This window comes from Carassius carassius, chromosome 27 (assembly GCF_963082965.1).
Source record: "Carassius carassius chromosome 27, fCarCar2.1, whole genome shotgun sequence".
In the NCBI taxonomy this organism is placed as follows: domain Eukaryota; kingdom Metazoa; phylum Chordata; class Actinopteri; order Cypriniformes; family Cyprinidae; genus Carassius; species Carassius carassius.
The window spans coordinates 13,522,240-13,539,931 of NC_081781.1; the positions used below are offsets into that span (position 1 = coordinate 13,522,240).

The 17,692-nt window shown below is 36.8% G+C and overlaps 2 protein-coding genes across 2 annotated transcripts; both read right to left on the reverse strand.

Moving 5' to 3' along the window:
• Positions 1 to 134: 134 nt before the first annotated feature.
• On the reverse strand, positions 135 to 8,829 carry chga (chromogranin A). Its single transcript, XM_059512790.1, has 8 exons — positions 8,569 to 8,829; positions 7,876 to 7,925; positions 6,662 to 6,755; positions 5,364 to 5,432; positions 5,066 to 5,152; positions 2,809 to 3,105; positions 1,188 to 1,540; positions 135 to 725 (listed from the first exon to the last, which is right to left on the reverse strand). The coding sequence occupies exons 1-8, from the start codon at positions 8,612 to 8,614 to the stop codon at positions 642 to 644; spliced, it is 1,080 nt and encodes a 359-aa protein (XP_059368773.1). The 5' UTR covers positions 8,615 to 8,829; the 3' UTR covers positions 135 to 641.
• Positions 8,830 to 10,656: 1,827 nt separating this feature from the next.
• Positions 10,657 to 17,677, reverse strand: si:dkey-177p2.18 (phospholipase B1, membrane-associated). The gene is made up of 16 exons (XM_059512792.1): positions 17,288 to 17,677; positions 17,017 to 17,081; positions 16,713 to 16,803; positions 16,344 to 16,402; positions 15,214 to 15,281; positions 15,058 to 15,101; positions 14,819 to 14,939; positions 14,650 to 14,701; positions 14,462 to 14,542; positions 14,067 to 14,132; positions 13,492 to 13,583; positions 13,159 to 13,240; positions 12,978 to 13,079; positions 12,734 to 12,829; positions 12,382 to 12,453; positions 10,657 to 12,260 (listed from the first exon to the last, which is right to left on the reverse strand). Exons 1-16 carry the CDS (start codon positions 17,343 to 17,345, stop codon positions 12,108 to 12,110), a joined length of 1,302 nt encoding a protein of 433 aa, XP_059368775.1. The 5' UTR covers positions 17,346 to 17,677; the 3' UTR covers positions 10,657 to 12,107.
• Positions 17,678 to 17,692: the final 15 nt, after the last annotated feature.

Here is a 17,692-nt window from a genome sequence, read left to right on the forward strand (position 1 = left end):
TGACACAAAAAAGCCTCTAAAATAACAAGAATGAAGGACAATAAAATCAAACTTTAACACTGAGAATTCTTCGACTGATTGTTTGTCTGCTGTATTGACGTCAGTTTTGGGTCGCTTTGAGGTTTAGTTCAGACTTTGTGGAATCATTTTGAAACACTTCTTTTTGATCTTTATTTGTTTTCATTAAACCCAAAAAGCATTTAATTACAGTCGTCACCATATCTAATAAAAACATTATTGCCTATGGATCATAAGACTCCATAATATCAGGTACAATATATCAGATATATATCCTTACTTATATTAAAATTTCAACCCAGTGTGATAATTCTGGGTAGCAAATATTTGACATTAAACATGTACTCAATGCCCAAATTTCTTCAGGAAGCAAGCACGATAAAGCAAAGCAGAGGAGCTAGGAGAAAAACATGAAGGGGCTTCTGAATGTCTGACACCAGAGAAGTTTCCAAGGTTTGATTTTACACACGGAGGGAAACAGCAGAGGATCTGCGGCGCTGAGATAAGAGCTTGCGCTGCTGTGGACTGAGCAAGAGGGTGAGAGCCTCATCTCCAGTTAACATGCCTTTCTACTGAAGGAGAGATGAAGGGCAAATTGGAAAGAGAAGAAGAGCTGGAGAAGCTCAGCCTCGTCTCAGATCATGGAGCTTCTGAGCCACACTCTCCAGTTCAGACTTGATGGCAGCCAGACTTTCGATCTCAGCATCCTGATCACAGAGGAGAGAATTTGAAATGCTTCATGAACATTTACATGTACACTACCATTCAAATGGTTGGTGTCAGTATTTTTTGAATTAAGTCTCTTATGCACACACAGATTTATACTTTTTTAAAATGAATAATTTAGGATAACTATTCAATCTAATTGTTCTGTCCTGTTTTAATATATTTTAAATTTAATTTATTTCTGTAATGTTAAAGCTGAATTTTCAGCAGTCATTGCTCCAGTCTTAAGTGTCACATGATCTTTCAGAAATCATTCTAATATACTGATTACGTAGTTTATATATTCATAGTATGACGCCAGATGATTTGGAATTAGTCACATGGATTATTTCAATGTTGTTTTTGTCATTTTTGAAGCTTGACCAACATGGTCACTATGAACCATGGATTCTCTGAGAGCCATGCAAAGAAAGGAAAATCCTGTTTGTGTTTTGGAGTCCTACCCCTGTCTTTCTGCTGCCGCTGCCCTCTTCATCTGGTTTGTCCTGTGGTTGAGTTTGTCCCATAAGCTGCAGCTCCTGCTCCTCAGGGCTCCTCCACAGCTCCCCCTCTTCGTCTTCTCTCTCCTTAGAGTGGTGTGGTGCTTCCCGGTGCTCATCCAGCTTTGGGCTTGCCTCTACTCTCTTGTGGGACAGTTTGCTCACACGACTCCAGCGCTTCACTCCCACCTCTCTTTTCTTCTCCTCCTCTTCTTCCAGCTCTTCTTTTGAATGTGTTCCCTCTGTTTCAGCTCCCTTGTGCTCCTCGCTGTCCTCCATGACGGATTGTTTTACATCTTGATTCACTTCATGATCAACTGTGGCTGTTTCCCCTTCAGATAAAAAGGGAACAAAGTTATAATTTATTATATTATCTCAGTCTATTCTCTCTATTCTACACACACACACACACATTTACTTTAGTGCAGCATCAGCAAACTCAGCACTAAATGAAATGCTCTCTCTTACCAGCTCACAGCTTGATGCCTCTTATCCTGAAACATAAGCCCTCGTCCTGTCCATTTGTACTCATGAACACAGATTCCCAAATCATTGTTTCTATTAACAGATATACTAAAGCAAAGTCACCTGAGTTCCTCACAAAGTTCCTCTGAGATCCGAGGGCCACTTTTAACAAGCTACAGGCAGCTTGCTGATCTGGATTGCCTCCAACATCAATTATTGAATCGAATTAACAGGCCACAGCACAGCGTGGATTTCATTTCATAGATGGAGGCAGTGTCTCACCGACCAGTTCATGGAGCACTGAACTAAATTCCGCTATCAATCTTCATTCCCCATCCCTCCCTCCTGGCCCATTTTAACCTTGTTGCGTCTTAGACACAATCTCCTGCTGTTATTCCTAACCTCTTCAATGAAATAAACAAGTGCCTGTCATATGAACTCTTTTGATGACTAATGACTCTTTTGAGCTTTTCTTTGTAGTGAATCAAAAATATAAAGCACAATCTGTGTAACCTGATTCCTGAAATGAATGACTCTTGTAAATCAGTTCTTATATTATATATATATATATATATATATAAACTGCCTTGTGTTATGTACAGCAATAGCAGAGGGAGATTTTTTTAGATTTAAGCAAAGTGAACATTATAGCTGAAATACACCCAAATGAATCAGAACTGAATCAAACTGGAATGAAATCTAACTGAATCGAGAGTTTCAGAATCGTAATAAATCAAGAAATCTAGTAGTGTAGAACATCTGCTGGTGCTGTGGAGGAGCCTGGAACAAGTGACATATTTCATTTGTTTGTGTATTTAACATCATCACATTTCATATTTGAAGTAGTTTCTGGCACACATTCAAGCACTATTCATCTATCAATTGGGCATCTGCAGTGGCTTGTTTCCAGGTATTGAGCTTCAAGCTTCTCGGCAGGAGGTCTCTGAATTTGAGAGGTCCCATGGGCACTGAACCCATCGGGCCGGTAATGCATCCTTACACATCATCTACAGTCAAAATATTGCTTTTTATAACATATCATACTGAATATAGCTTTCAACTCAAAGATAAACTCAGAAAGTAGTGCATATGGCATCCCACACATCGCATTCATCATTACCATCTTTATGGTGAGCCGGATCACTTTCCTTCTCCTTTTCCAAGCTGGAGTGTTTCTTCTCCTCTTGTTTATCCTCTTCCCTTTTTGTGGCCTCCTCCTGTGACTCTCTCTTCTGCTCTGGGTTTATGAAGTTGGAAATGTGATTGCTAGGACTCTCATGATCTTCATGCTCCTCTTCCTCAGCAATCTGGTTGGGTTTTTGAGAATCCTGCTCTGCCTCCTCACTCTCCTCTCCTGCTCCTCTCTTCTCTGCATCTTCTTCTGGTTTATCCAAGGCATCCAACATTGACTGATCATCTGTAGGACGGTAAAGGGTTACACTGAGGTTAGGTGACCATTTTTGTATTATTTAAATAAATAAATAAATTATAATTATATAGTGTTACTCTTTAGTTCAGATGTTTTCATGTTCATTCATAAATTATATAAAATTAATATATTCATATATCAAAATAAATAAACGGTTTGTGCGATATTCTTTTATGCAGACAGGTTTCTATAGGTCAGAGCCTTGATTTATATACTGTATGATAGACAGACTTTATTGAGATCTGTTTTTGTGTTTCTTTCACGTCCTTCAGGTTCTAAGCCTTTAGATTTGATTCATCTGTGATGAATTCTGCTACAGTGGCTTTTAAAGAAAGTGCAAGGCTGTGGAACAGACTGTCTACATGGGTTTTCTTTGCATCAATCTCTCTGACCTCAGCAGTGCAGTACTTGCAAAAGAACATATAGATGGTGTGCTCAAAACATGTTAACCTCAGGAAAAAGTTAAGCAGACTGACCATAAGTAGACTGACACGGCTTAATATGTGTAATTGCAATGCAAGCAGATATTAGAAACCGATGACACCATTTTCAAGGTCAGCACTTTTGAATGAGGTCAAATGAAATGCACAGCAAAGTACACTGACAACCCACTCACAGATTAAGGAGTAGTTTAAAACACAATCAGTGTTTTACTTGACTCTCAAACTGTACGTACTGAATGATATTTTACACCCACACACTTGAAATATGACATATTCAAGACAAAAATCCAGGGTGTTGGGCACAAGAAATTTTACAAGCTCGATATTGTACCACAGATAGTGTGCATTTGCACCAACAAGAAACGATGCACACTAGAAGAGACGGATGCCCTCTGCCCTGATTCTGTCAGAATGCTGCTAAGTGCAGCGCTATAGAGCAGAACAGTGGTTCACACTAAAATGTGCTTTGAGAGCACTGAATGACTGTCTTCTGTCCTTTGAAGAGTTTTGGATATAATGTGTCACGTACATGTATATCCATCCTAAAACTCATCAATACAGCTTGATATTATACAAGTAAATATAAAAGACACACATGCATTTAAATATATATATATATGAAAATTGTAGAGTCACACTGAAGGCATCAAGGGCTATTTGACCAAGAAGGAGAGTGATGGGGTGCTGCGCCAGATGACCTGGCCTCCACAGTCACCGGACCTGAACCCAATCGAGATGGTTTAGGGGTGAGCTGGACCGCAGACAGAAGGCAAAAGGGCCAACAAGTGCTAAGCATCTCTCGGGGAACTCCTTCAAGACTGTTAGAAGACCATTTCAGGTGACTACCTCTTGAAGCTCATCAAGAGAATGCCAAGAGTGTGCAAAGCAGTAATCAAAGCAGAAGGTGGCTACTTTGAAGAACCTAGAATATGACATATTTTCAGTTGTTTCACACTTTTTTGTTATGTATATAATTCCATATATAATTCCACATGTGTTAATTCATAGTTTTGATTACTTCAGTGTGAATCTACAATTTTCATAGTCATGAAAATAAAGAAAACTCTTTGATGAGAAAGTGTGTCCAAACTTTTGGTCTGTACTGTATATATATATATATATATATATATATATATATATATACATAAAACTATACAGATTTACACAACTTAATATAAAACGACTTAATATACAAATTCTTGTATATATGTTTTAATAAAGTTACAAATAAATAAAATACATTGTTGACATATTTGGTTGCTACAAATGATACCATATAAAAAAACACAAACAACATTTTCTACAGAAATGTTCTATATGCTCTAACTTTCATCTATCCAGAATATGTAAACGTGTGAAATATGTATGTATGGACGGATGTATATGGTAATAACACTCTTATATATAAGATTTCTGAATGGAAATGTAAAGAAATAAATAAAGATGTAGCAGAGTAGCATAGAGTTTTCATGTACTGTGGCAAATAAGAAGTGGATAAATCTCACCTGCAGTTTTCATTGTGTCTCTAGAGAGGCTAGTCACATGTTCAGCTGCATCTCCTGGGTGTGGGTCCTGTGTTCTTTCACTGGCTCCTAAGAAGCAGAAGCAGACATAGCAGCTTCTTGGCAATAAAACAGAATGTATGGATTCTCTTTCAGAGTTCATAAGCTGGGTTATACAATTATCTGCTCTACATTTCAAATGACCTACTGCTGCCAAAAAAGCCATTAGCACCCAACTGTCATTCTGCTGCCATTAGCGTTTCTCCATGCTGTCCCAATCAAAACTGGAGCTGTCTCTTACCCTCCGCAGCGATATCTTGCATCTCTCTGAGAAAGTTGCGGTGGCGCAGGATGCTCACAAGCCTGTCATCTGGAAAATTCAAGGTACACCTCACACACAGTTCCAAGCACTATTTTTAGCAGTCAGCACTTTACTTCATTTTTACATTATTTGCATTAATTGCACTGAAATGTATTGCCTTCTCCTGAGCAGCACTATTAATCATCAGGCCCGCTGAGAGAGAACAGAGAACATGAAAGCAATAAAGAGGGGGAGATGTGAGATTTGCGTTGAATGAACGTTGAGTCAAGCTTTTTTTTCTGCTGACTGACAAAGGAGTGCATGAAGAGTCGGCTGCACACTCAATGACAATGCTTTTCTCTCTACTCCATCCTTTCTCTCCAAAAATATCTTTCTTATTTCTATGCCAAGCTTCTTCGCAATCTGTTAAAGTTATGGTACAAAACTGACTGCTGTAGTCGGCAGAATATTGCTGTACAGAATTGACATATAATGGACAAGCATTAGGGAATGACATTCTGGTGTCTGTATATATATATCCATTTTGCTATGAATTATAAGGTGTTTCATACTACATAAGATGATTTATACAGTACTTTTTATATTTAAAAAATGTAAAAATTATAATTGTAACAATATTTCGTTAAAAATTAAACTAAATTTTATTAAAATTAAATGTTTGAATTAATTGTATAATAAAAGTTGTATTATAATTATTAGCATTATTATTATTATTACTTATCATATTATCTATAATATAATTTTTTTACTATATTTTGGTAAGGTAACTAACACTTACATTTTTAAGTATAGCACTTTTCCTGTTAAAAATATTAATGCTTTTACAGTGTCTTTATGAAATTCTGCTTTTCTCAACTTATCGTCCTCCTCTCCTTCTGTCAGTCTCTGTCCTTCACTGCTGCTTTGTCCTAGCCTCATTGTTTAAGTCTCTCATAGTGTTTAATTTCACTGTTATAAGCGTTATCTCAGTAACAATACCTGCCTTGCTAAAAGAATGATTGATTTTCCAACTATTAAAGTATCAAGGAAAAAAAGACCCAGTGATGTGACTAAACAGTGCACGGCAAAACTTCACACTATGACTCCTGTGCTAATGTAATTCATTACTTTGCTCCATTAACTTTCAACTATCAGAAACGTGCAGTCACAGCAGCAATGGTGGCATATATTGATCATATCAGCAAGGTCACTGCTGATGATAGGAAGGAAGTGCACTGAAGTGCAGCAAAACATATGGAAATAATAGCAGTCCAGGTGTCACTAATGCAGGCACTCACCAGCGCTGAGGGTTTCAAGGCAGTCCTGGGAGATTGGGATGGGATGAGGCTTGGACAGGGCATCTGCAATCACTTCCACAATACACTTCATCACCTATACAAAGACAGAGAAGATTGGGCTAGGAAATGGAAAATACATATTTAAGCTATTTTGTAAATTTAGGGATGGTAAGTTATTTTAAAGTTTTTGAAAGACATCTCTTATGTTCACCAAGGCTGCTTTTATTTGATCAAAAATACTGTAAAAAGAGTAATATTGTGTAAGATTACCATTTAAAATAAAATTTCTATTTGAATATATTTAAAAATGCAAATTATTGCTGATGGAAAAGCTGAATTTTCAGTAACTATTACTCCAGTCTTCAGCGTAACATGATCCTTTAGAAATCTTTCAAATATGCATTTAATAAATGTAATGCATCCTTGTTTTTCAGTGGTGGTGTGTATATATGGACTCCATGCACTCATGAGATCAATGTGACAGAGGACACAGATGCAGCACGCCAACAATATCTCAAAACACCCCATATCTAGATATCCTTCCTGTCTTACATTTCACTTTCAATCAATGCCATTTCCTCCTCAGTGCTTTCATCCCTCTCACCCATCTCTGCGATTTGTTTGACTCCACATTCCCCCAAAGTCAAACATTTCTCTGCTGTCAGGGAAAAACAGCCTCCCTCAGTCTGGCCAAAGTGTTGCTGAAATGGCATTATCATTTTACCAAGAAGAAATGCATCTGTTTGCAGTTTGACATTGCCGATGTCTTTCGCCTCAAAACTTCAGATTTACACACATTTTCAGAAGTGTCCTCTATCAAAACAACCTCTCTTAAGGTGTTTTTCGTCGGCAAGGACAGGAAAGAATCATGCGACAATCTCAGCTAAGTTAAACGAGTGCAACCCAACTTCAATTTAAGTTTCATTTCAGTTTAAAGACACAGTTTGCAGTCATCTGTAGTTGGTAGCCTCCTCTGAGTAAGCACACATGGCACCAGCTGTCACTAGGCTGAAATCGTGTTGTTGAGTCACTGTCTCACTTATGCTGCTTTTCCCCACACTTCCTGACAACATGGACTATGGCTGCTGCCATTCTGTGCATCCTTATGTTCCAAAAGGCTGCTCCAAATACACATTAAAATAATACTGAACAGTAGTGAAGCTGAACACGAATAGCCTATTTTGTTTGTTAAACGATGATTTATCAACTCATACCTTCACATCCTTATCGTCCATGTGACCTGGAGAGACAGGTACGGAGAAGACTGGAAAAAGAGAGAGTTTTGATAAGTAAAAACAAACGAATCTGTGAAAGCCATGGTTTAATCTAGGCTTTCGCGAGTGGTTTAGCAACAGATAACCAATCATAAACTGCTTCAGTGCTTAGCTCATTAAATATCCATGTTCTTTGCAGGTTTCAGAAACTTTCACTCGCCGTTCGTAATCAGATGGAAACCGTTAAAATGCATTCTTAGTTTTGTTGCATGTCTTATTATAAAACAACCGGACAGGATCGACGTCGGGAGATTCACGTAGATACAAGCGGTTATTGCTGTATTTGTCTAATTAACGTTAATGACTATATAAATATATAAATAAGAACGTTAACCCTGGGTTTACAATGCGAAATCTCGAAGATGATTAATTACTAAAAGACTAAGTATTATCACTGTAAAGCGTGTAAAGAGATTATGTTTACAAATGTCAAGTGTGGAAAGCCTTTTGTGTTCCTCACAAGTGTTTTATCCGCTGTCCTTGGTGCTGACAGAGACATGGCACAGCTCACATGTAAAAACTGTACAGTCAACACAACAGAATCAATTCATCATCCAGAATTACTAATTACACTAAGAATTCCCACAATAACTTAACACGTTACGTGATTATTTGTACATCTTGCACACTTACCAAAATTCACCAGCACCACGAAAGCAGCGCATCCTCGTGCGATCATTTTCGTAATGCGAAGCGCAGGAAACCGTTCTGCTTAAAAGTGACGAACCGTCAGAGGAAAGCGAATGAACGCTGGTACTTTCCTTTCCTCAGAGTTAATGAAAACACTCGCTGATTTATGGATGCATTATGCGCATAAGGCACCGCCTCTTATTTGTTTCGCAAGACCAGAATGCCTCAGTGTCACTCCTCACTACCGCAGCGAAGCCGCCTTTAAGACTTGATGAAGAGGAAATGACATCAGTATGAAGTACAGCTGCTTAATTCACCATCTACTACATGATGAAGAAAAAAGTTAATAATAATAATTATTATATTACTGTATGCATAAATGGATGTAAACAACTGCTTTAATCTTGCTTTAATTTCATCTATTTGCTCAATTATTTAAATTGATTAATACTAATACACATAATATACATACTACTTAAGCCATTATAGGCTACAAGCATAATTCTATTCGATAATCGGTGTCCAATATTTTGTAGAAGGGTGTGTTGGATCGTCTAAAGAAATGTATTTATTTATTTCCCTTATGATGTATCACATCATTAAGTTTTATAGTCTGATGGTGGTTTGCTTGATTTTCATCCCATGCATTACCCTTTCTTAAAGCATTTCAGTCTAGGCATTTCAAAACAAGTCTGTAACTTATTTTTTCCCTTTAATTCAAAAGTTATAATCTTGGACGTGCTTAAAATATATCACTCACACAGATGTCTTATTAGTTATGAGGTTCCATCAAGATCCCACCCATTATTTAAATAAAATGGCTTTGAGCACAAGTAGATCGTGATTTTCACTAAAATGTCAGTACAGTAAAACATTAAAGTAAAAAAAACACCAAATTATAGTCATTTAGTCCCCAATGAAGCAAAATGAATGGAATACTGTTTGGCATGAATCTTTGTGCTGAATACCAAACAGAAGTTGGTCAGTTAGTGCCTGCTATTCAAAACAGAAATTAATTCAGTTAGAAAGGGACTGCATTAAACATTGGCATAAACAGTAAACGATGGACCTCAGGGGAACCATATGTGATTATTCCACCAACTAATTTATTGAGCACAGTAAAGATGCATTAGAAAGAGAGTGGCAGGGGATGAAAGAGAGTGAACGTGAGCAGGATGCAGATTATTAGATGTTGGAGAGTGTCATGCAATTATTCAACATTTACTACAGCTCTTCTACATGTTGTGAAGGTTTTCAATTCACATGCAAATCTGATCAAATGTTTCTGCTTAATTATTTGTTCACCACTTATTATTTTATGCTTTAATAGGTTGTTTTGATGGAAATATGCTCTTTGTTAGTTGCAATACGTGACTAAATGTCCTTGTAGCACATGAAAACAATATATCAGCCACTCATTGTGCATCTCAACAAGCCATTCAGACTTCATTTATCATAATATTTGTAGGTGACACAGAAAGCAAGGCTCTACCCTACTGGGCTTTGATAATGTGCACATAAGAGGCAGCTGTTTTACCCCTTTTGGTGGAAATGATATTGAGTTAAACAGATGCATTGCAGAAAAGCAAGATATTTGAGGCAGCAGACATGTTGACCATTGATTTGTAATGAGAAGGTAATTCTATTTCTCTATTCTGGACACACTAAAATTGAAATTGAATGAAAACCGAACAGTCAGTAGGAGTATGAGTACGTGCTTGTGATGTATTGCATCTAATTTCCTTCAGAGAGGAAACAATGTATGGTTTCTTGTTGGTATCAGTTTGAAATTGACCTTAAAAACAACAACAAAAAAGAAATATTCCAAGTAATTAAGTTATATTAAAATGTGTAAATTCTAAGTTTTCCCCTTTGGAAATATATGATAAATTGTACAGTGTTTTATTCAGTCATGCATGGAAATCAGATTTATTTTATAATGTACATGTACAACTATTTTCCCAGAAATGCCCAGAGGATAAAGTACTTATGTGGAACTAAAATATCCCACTCATCTACTAAAACCCCTGTAAGAATGATAATAATGGAAAGTTCTCATTTTTTTAATAAATGGTTGTTTTTGTGATTGAGTTCAATTATTTCGGATCATGAAAAAAAAACAGTTTCTCCGAACTAAGCAATTACTTTTTCAAATGTAAAAATAAATAAAAACACTCAAATCAAAAGAACTCCCAGTATGCAAGAAATAATAAATAAATAAATAAAACTCATATTCATTATTGATATTAAACAAGGCAATAGCTTTGTATGAGCTATCAATACAGGAAAGTAAATAAAACTATTATAGCATATGTACAACACAAATCCCCGGGAATATTAGTCTTCCTAAACAACAAATCAAAGGTAAACTGATAAGGAAACATAAGCTTTCAATTCACTCTTGTGATCTCAGGAATAGAAAAATGACAACCTAGTGAATTAATGATAAACATTACATCCTGTGGCAAAATATAAAAACCTCCATGTTATCTACTTATTTTAAAACAGAAAAGAGGCTAATATTAGCAATTCACTGACAGATCTGAGGTATAAAGTGGGTCAAAACACATCCACTTTGAATGATAATAATAGGCTACTAATGAATATGCAGCACCCAGCTAAGTTTGGACTAATGCAGACAGAATCAAACAGACTGACAAAACATGAACATATTGATTACATAAATGTGAAGAAACCACCAATATAACTGCATTGCTATAATTCATTTAATTATTCTTGTTTATTTGTTTGTTTCCAAGAACCTTTAGGAGCTGCTAATTACAACTATAAAGATGGGTTCTTGGATTGGTAACAGAATAATTAATTCATAAAACCATGAAGAGCCTTCAGCTGTATAGAAAAATCATATCTTAAATAAATAAAATTACTTTCAAAGAAAAAAAAAAAGGAAGCAAAACAGGTAAGTACCCCTTAACCACTTCTCATGTTGCAGCATCCAAAGCAATTATCTAAATTATTGTGGGCATTAAGAAGCTCTCAAACAGTTTACTTTTCACCATGCTCTCAGAAGCAAAACAGCTGTTCTCAGTCAACATTTAATTCTAGGCTTAATGAGTTTACGGTATAACCTCTGGCCATTTTTATTCAAGCCATCTGGAATTAGCTTACACCGTTACCTTTCATGCCTAAATTAATTATAGCTGCATTATTCCTAGCTAAAAGTGGCTTTGCATCTGCTCTTGCACTATTTTGGTTGGGTATATCAGAAAAGGTCATCACATTAGCATATATTTTTCTATTCTGAGGTTTCAACATTCCCATTTCCATTGCATAAACTCTACAGAGGAATTAAATATGATATTGACTCTAACCAAGTCTTCATATTTGGCCAACTCAAATTACCTGTTCATTTTTGATAACTTATTTATCTTTTACTTCCTCATTATCAGTTTCATCATAGACCATCCTGCAGTGGCTCGAGTCTCAGAATAGATCCTCAGTGGTTCAAAGCAATGATATTAAGCCCAAGCAGAACATCGTGTGGGCAGACATGATGTACCATGATACTCCATATGGATGTCCTACAAGGAGGCCAGATTAACAGCCAACCACATTTGAAGGAAAGCCAAGACGAGGTGGAGAACAGTTAGTCTGATGCCAGCTGACTGGGGCATCTCAGGAAGTGATGTGCCTGACTTTGCAGCGCTGGGTCTGGTGTAAATGTATGGATGACTCTGGGATTTTTCCGTTTGAGCATGCAAGACATTTAAAGCACATAATAATGGAATTAGCAAGAAAATCCAACACATGTAATTATAGTGACATAATTAAATGACACTAATAATCATTTCTTACCACAGGGGGGCAAATGAGCTCAATAGGTTTTGAAAAACTCTCCACCGTGAACTTCTCCCACTCAGGTTGAAACTTGCCACACAAGAAATGAGAGAAAATATTTGATTTTAAAACGACATACTGTGCCTGTATGACAGTGACATAAAATCAGCACTGCACATCAAAATTCTATATTATTGTTTTTTTATATCTCTTTATTATTCTAATTATTCCGTTTTCTTTTCTATTTATTATTTTTCTTTTATTATTCTAAATATTCAATTTTATTTATTATTCTAAATATTCTAGTCTAAATATTTTATTGTATTGTATTTTATAGCTTTGTGAATTTGTTTAGAGGTAAAGTTGTAACCATGTTGTTCCACAGTCCCTTGGCTAACTCCTCATGTCCTTTCATGGTGAAGTGGAAACAGTCCGGAGTAAAAAAGCTCATATCAATCTTCCCATTCTAATGAGAGAAAAATATAAAAGGCACAAATTATGAACACCACATTAATGTTTTAATGGAAACTTTACCATTTAAACTTAAATTCAAAACTATCAGCAAAGTGCCATAAATGATAGTATTTAATAAACAGTCAGTGGTCACTACTCACAGGGAGTCTTGGAGGATCTGCGTGTTTCAGGAATGGCTGCAAAATTACAGCAAAGTCATTTTTGAAGAAGCGGTCAGTGTGCAAGAGCTGCTCCAGTGCTTTCTGAGACATAGACATAGACATATCAGCAAATTACAGATTCATAATATAACTGTGCAGATCATTGTGAAAGCAAACACACCTGGAATTCAAGGTTGACTCCAACCAGCTCCTTCAGATCAGCAGATCCCGGAGCGGGCCTTACCAGACAGGAGCAGAATGACCTGGAGAGATCAGAGCATAGGACAGGACAGAAATTATCCTGAAAGAATAAAGATGACATGCCCATCATCTTGACCAAAACAGGCTGAATGTTGTTACACTTTAACATTTAAAGAAAGTTTTGATTGAATGATTCTAAAAAGTGACAAGATATGCATTGCATATGCAATTTTCATGTGCAATCATCATCGGTGACATCACTTTCTCTCTTTGCTCGATTAAGCTTGATAAAGCTCGATTTAATTTCCTGTACCTTTGGAGCAGACATCCTGGCGTGGGTTTCTGTACTTCCCTCAGGGTCTCCATCGGCAGTATCTGGACAACGTTCACTATCATTCGAGGAACCTGCAAAGGTAAATGAAAAGAAAATGTTCAATAATATACTACCAAGGCTTTAATAATTTGATTGAAAATACAGTGCAAACAGTAATTTTGGTAAATATTGTTACAGTGCAAAATAAATTTTCCTTGTTAATATATTCTAAAATGTAATTAATTCCTGTGATGGTGAAGACGATTTTTCAACAGCCATCATACCAGTTTTCAGTGTCACAAGATTCTTTATACATTATTATTATATGCTAATTTGGTGCTCAAGCAACATTTCTTATTATTTTCATTAATGATGGAAATATTTGTGCTGCTTAACTTAAAAAACAAACAAATAAAAAAAAAATTGTAATCTTCGATTAATAAGGTTTTTTTATACAAAATTTTCACTTTTGACCAGTTTAATATATGGTACAGTACATTCAGTTCAATGATTTTAAAAAGAAACTGAAATTGATGAGAAAATAAATCATTCTCAGAAATTTTCTCAGAAATTACCTCATTCATCAGCATTTCCAAGGACACAGTCATGTAATGGACAAAGTTCTCCACCGAAAACAGGGACTGTGCATATAAATAGAGAACATAAATTTAGAGGCTCCAAAAACACACTCCTACAGGAAAATACGTCTGAATCCAGACTCTTTAAAGGTCACTTTAAAGGCTTTGACTAGACTAGAACTGCTGATTCTTATATGCAAACACATTTCAAAAGCACTACAACTACTCATGAGAACAATGAAACATGCGGTTAATGAAAATCTTCACAAGCATCTATATGTTCACAATTTAACGTTTATCTCTCTGCTTTGACATTGCGAACAAAATGTGTCAAAACTGTAGAAGAATCTTCTGTCTGAAGTTTGCCAAAGAAACAGCTTTGTAAGCAATGCCTTGTCTTTGCAGTAATCACAGATGTCATTCATCCCAATTAGAATAGTCAACAGTTTCCAGTCCTCATCAAAGTCAATATCCTACAGCAAAACACGGGGAGAAAAATCACAACAATGCCAAGATTGCACAATCTGTATTTGTAGGAAACAGCATATTCAAAGGCATTGTAACAAAATAATACAATTACCTCATATGTTTTTAGTGTATCAATCAAATGTCTGACTTGTTCAGGAAGATTACTAGGAAGAAAACACATTTCATATCATCAGCTGATAAAATAGCACAGCTAAATAAAAAATATCTTTATGTGTTTTATCTCATTTATGATGAATGACTAATGATGTACTGGCATTTACAAGGTGTTGTGTCCCGTTACAGCCAGGTTGAATCCAGTCTCGCAGAGGGGAGCCGGGGTCCCATGGACCGTCTTAGTTGGGGCAGATCCCACTAAATGGGGGTTGAAGAGTCGAATGATGTCTAAACCATAAGCACAGAACAGTCTGGGTCACCAAAGCTGTATGCTTTTTAAGCATTTTGCAACAGATTTCAATTTGTAAATGCAGAATATTACTGATATTAAAGCAAAACTATGTACTAGCAAGTGTAATGACATCTTGAAAGGTTCCATAGCCACCAATGCTGTTAAAATAAGAAATAATCACAAATTTATTGACAAATAAAAGTCACTTTATTCCTAAAGTAGCAGTCATAAAGAAATCAAAAGCAATGTTAATATTAGTAATAATCTTACCTCCAAGACACGTGACGAAATTCAATGGGTATGCCAAGAACTGTGGTGGCATTTGCACCAATCGCTGTCTTCAAGTGAGAGAATTAGTTATTAGAGATTATTATTATTATTTTAGCTTTATTCGCCACACACCAGTATTATCAGTAACTGCATTAGTTATACATGTGTTCTTATATTGCTATCTGCTTAAAGGGGTCATGTACTGCTGTTGTTTTTATTTTTATTTTGTACTGTTCCCTGAGGTCCACTTCTAATGTTATCAAGATTTTTGCATCAAGAACATCATAATTTAGGAGTAATAGGCTATTTTCTGTCCACCCTCATTAAACGCTCCATTTGAGTGGGAGTGGAGGATTGTAGACTCGGAAGTAAATCCCCACCACTATTATTGGCTAATAGTTGTGTATGTTTGACAGCCTCCGTCCTTCACAGATGGAACCTGTGCCTTGTTTGTAAATGAATCTGCGGTAAAATTAAGTAAACAAAAGGACCAAGTTCTTACTGACACACTCTGGTACGTCCACTCTCTAATAATGTTGGGATCATAAGCAAGGCAATGCAAAGACTTTTTTCCCCCACAGCTTGGCACTGCACAGCATCTTGCTGTCTATGGAGACATCTTTATTACTTGGTTTCTGCATAGACCTGGGTTTGCCTTATCATTTACCCACTATGTGCAATATTTGGTGGGCAAGGCTAAACAGGCAATGATGTATAATTGGTAGGCGGGGCTAAACTGGTAATGATCTAGAATTGGTAGGCGGGGCTAAACAGGCAGCGCTGTAGAAGCTGTCATTTTGGCAGACTCTTCAATACAAACTGTTTTTAGAATTATAAAGTTTTGAGTTCTGAAATTTAGAGGATGTTTTTATAGCAGAATGACCTCTTATGTCACTTTGACTTAAATGACATGACTTTTTCTGTTGAACATAAGAAGATATTTTGAGAAATATCTCATTATAAATGATGACAGAATTGCCATTTTTGGGTAAACTATCCCTGTTGTCTACCTCATTTTGCCTCATGAGTGAACGTGGTTAAAGGTAGTGCATAATTAATTCTGTTGTCATCTACCTAATGAACAGGGGTCTTTAAAACTGAAAAGGAAAGAGTCAATAAATCACACTCACTGTCAGTGAATCCCCAAGGGCAGCGATCACTTTAATATCCGCAGCCTTCACCAGCTCAACTACAACAGAGATACAGCGAATCAGAAGATCAGATACCAAAACATGATCTAAACATTCTACTGTAATGAAGTTTGCCTGTGGTATTACAAGAGTTAACATTCATCACCAATGATACACATCAGCATCTAGGTAAAAATGCCCTCACTGCCTAAAAAAAATAAAAAAATAAAATATTGAATTAAAAAAAACTTTCCCAATCCTGACTAGTACTGGCAGCTTGAATAATCAAGTTTGACTGTATTGACTTTAGATCAGAAGTCTGCATTCATCACACAATGTGGGCAAAACACTGACCCTAGACCAGCCTACCTGAGGTGGGCACAGAAGAGGAGGGGCTCATGTCAGGACACATGAAAGGTGGGTGTTTGAAACTGATTGGCCTGGTCTTCTCAGGAAACTCCTGTAACAAAATAACATGCTGGTTACTGTGTGAGGTCACAGCTAAAACATCATTCAGGCCACGGACACACTATAGCAACCGGATGTCTTGTTTACATTATGATTTATTACAGATAAACCAATCTGAGGGTTGTATTTATGGCCTCATGTGACATTCCTACACAAAAACATCCTTGATGGTCAAAACATTTCCATTACAAATACATAAACGCACCTTTTTAAGAGCTTCCTCACTATAGTGACTGAGTCCTTCCTCATATTCCAGCCTCCACTCATCACCTTGGGAAAAATATTAAGATCCATAAGCACTTTAGGCTTAATAAAGGTCCAAATAAAACAGTCCGGCTTCCACTGACTAGCAGAGAGGCCTTCAACATAGGTCCATAAAAACATCTCGTTCCATCATCCCAGGTCAATCTCAAACATGTAACGTGGGCTCTGTGCTCCAGCTTATCTTCCCAGCTCTGGATGATTCTAGCCCTTACCTTTGACAGGACAGAGGGATAGCAAGCAGGTTGCCACGGAAATGAAAAGCCACTCCATGGTGGAGCGTTTCCAAGCGGGTTGTACAATGGATGTGCATGCAGAGAGAACGGGGCCATTATATCAGTGCCCCTTTATCTCCCCCACCCAAAACAGCTGAGCGACAAAGTTCAGGCCCACCAACATAAAGCATGATCCAGGCACACATGCAACTGCCAGAGGACTGGTCAACATTCACAACCTTCGTGAGTTTTAATAGAAACTGTGTCACACTGGGGCCTGGGAGAACCAGACCCACAGCTCAATGCAGATCTGGACTAGGAGAGATGTTGTGCACACTGGACGTGGGTTTGGACCGAATAGCATCTGTAGGTCTAATTATATTAAGATAGGAAATTACATTCAGC

What these genes read in the sequence shown, in the direction of transcription:
- chga (XM_059512790.1), bottom strand. Translation starts at nt 8,614, where the DNA reads ATGATCGCACGAGGATGCGCTGCTTTCGTGGTGCTGGTGAATTTTG. An exon ending in TGGACGATAAGGATGTGAAG is followed by an intron (nt 6,756 to 7,875) that starts GTATGAGTTGAT and finishes GTCTTTGTATAG; the next exon opens with GTGATGAAGTGTATTGTGGA. An exon ending in GCGGCAGCAGAAAGACAGGG is followed by an intron (nt 726 to 1,187) that starts GTAGGACTCCAA and finishes CTCTGTGATCAG; the next exon opens with GATGCTGAGATCGAAAGTCT.
- si:dkey-177p2.18 (XM_059512792.1), bottom strand. Translation starts at nt 17,345, where the DNA reads ATGGAGTGGCTTTTCATTTCCGTGGCAACCTGCTTGCTATCCCTCTGT. An exon ending in TGGAAATGCTGATGAATGAG is followed by an intron (nt 13,584 to 14,066) that starts GTAATTTCTGAG and finishes TTACCTTTGCAG; the next exon opens with GTTCCTCGAATGATAGTGAA. An exon ending in GAGTCAACCTTGAATTCCAG is followed by an intron (nt 13,080 to 13,158) that starts GTGTGTTTGCTT and finishes TCTATGTCTCAG; the next exon opens with AAAGCACTGGAGCAGCTCTT.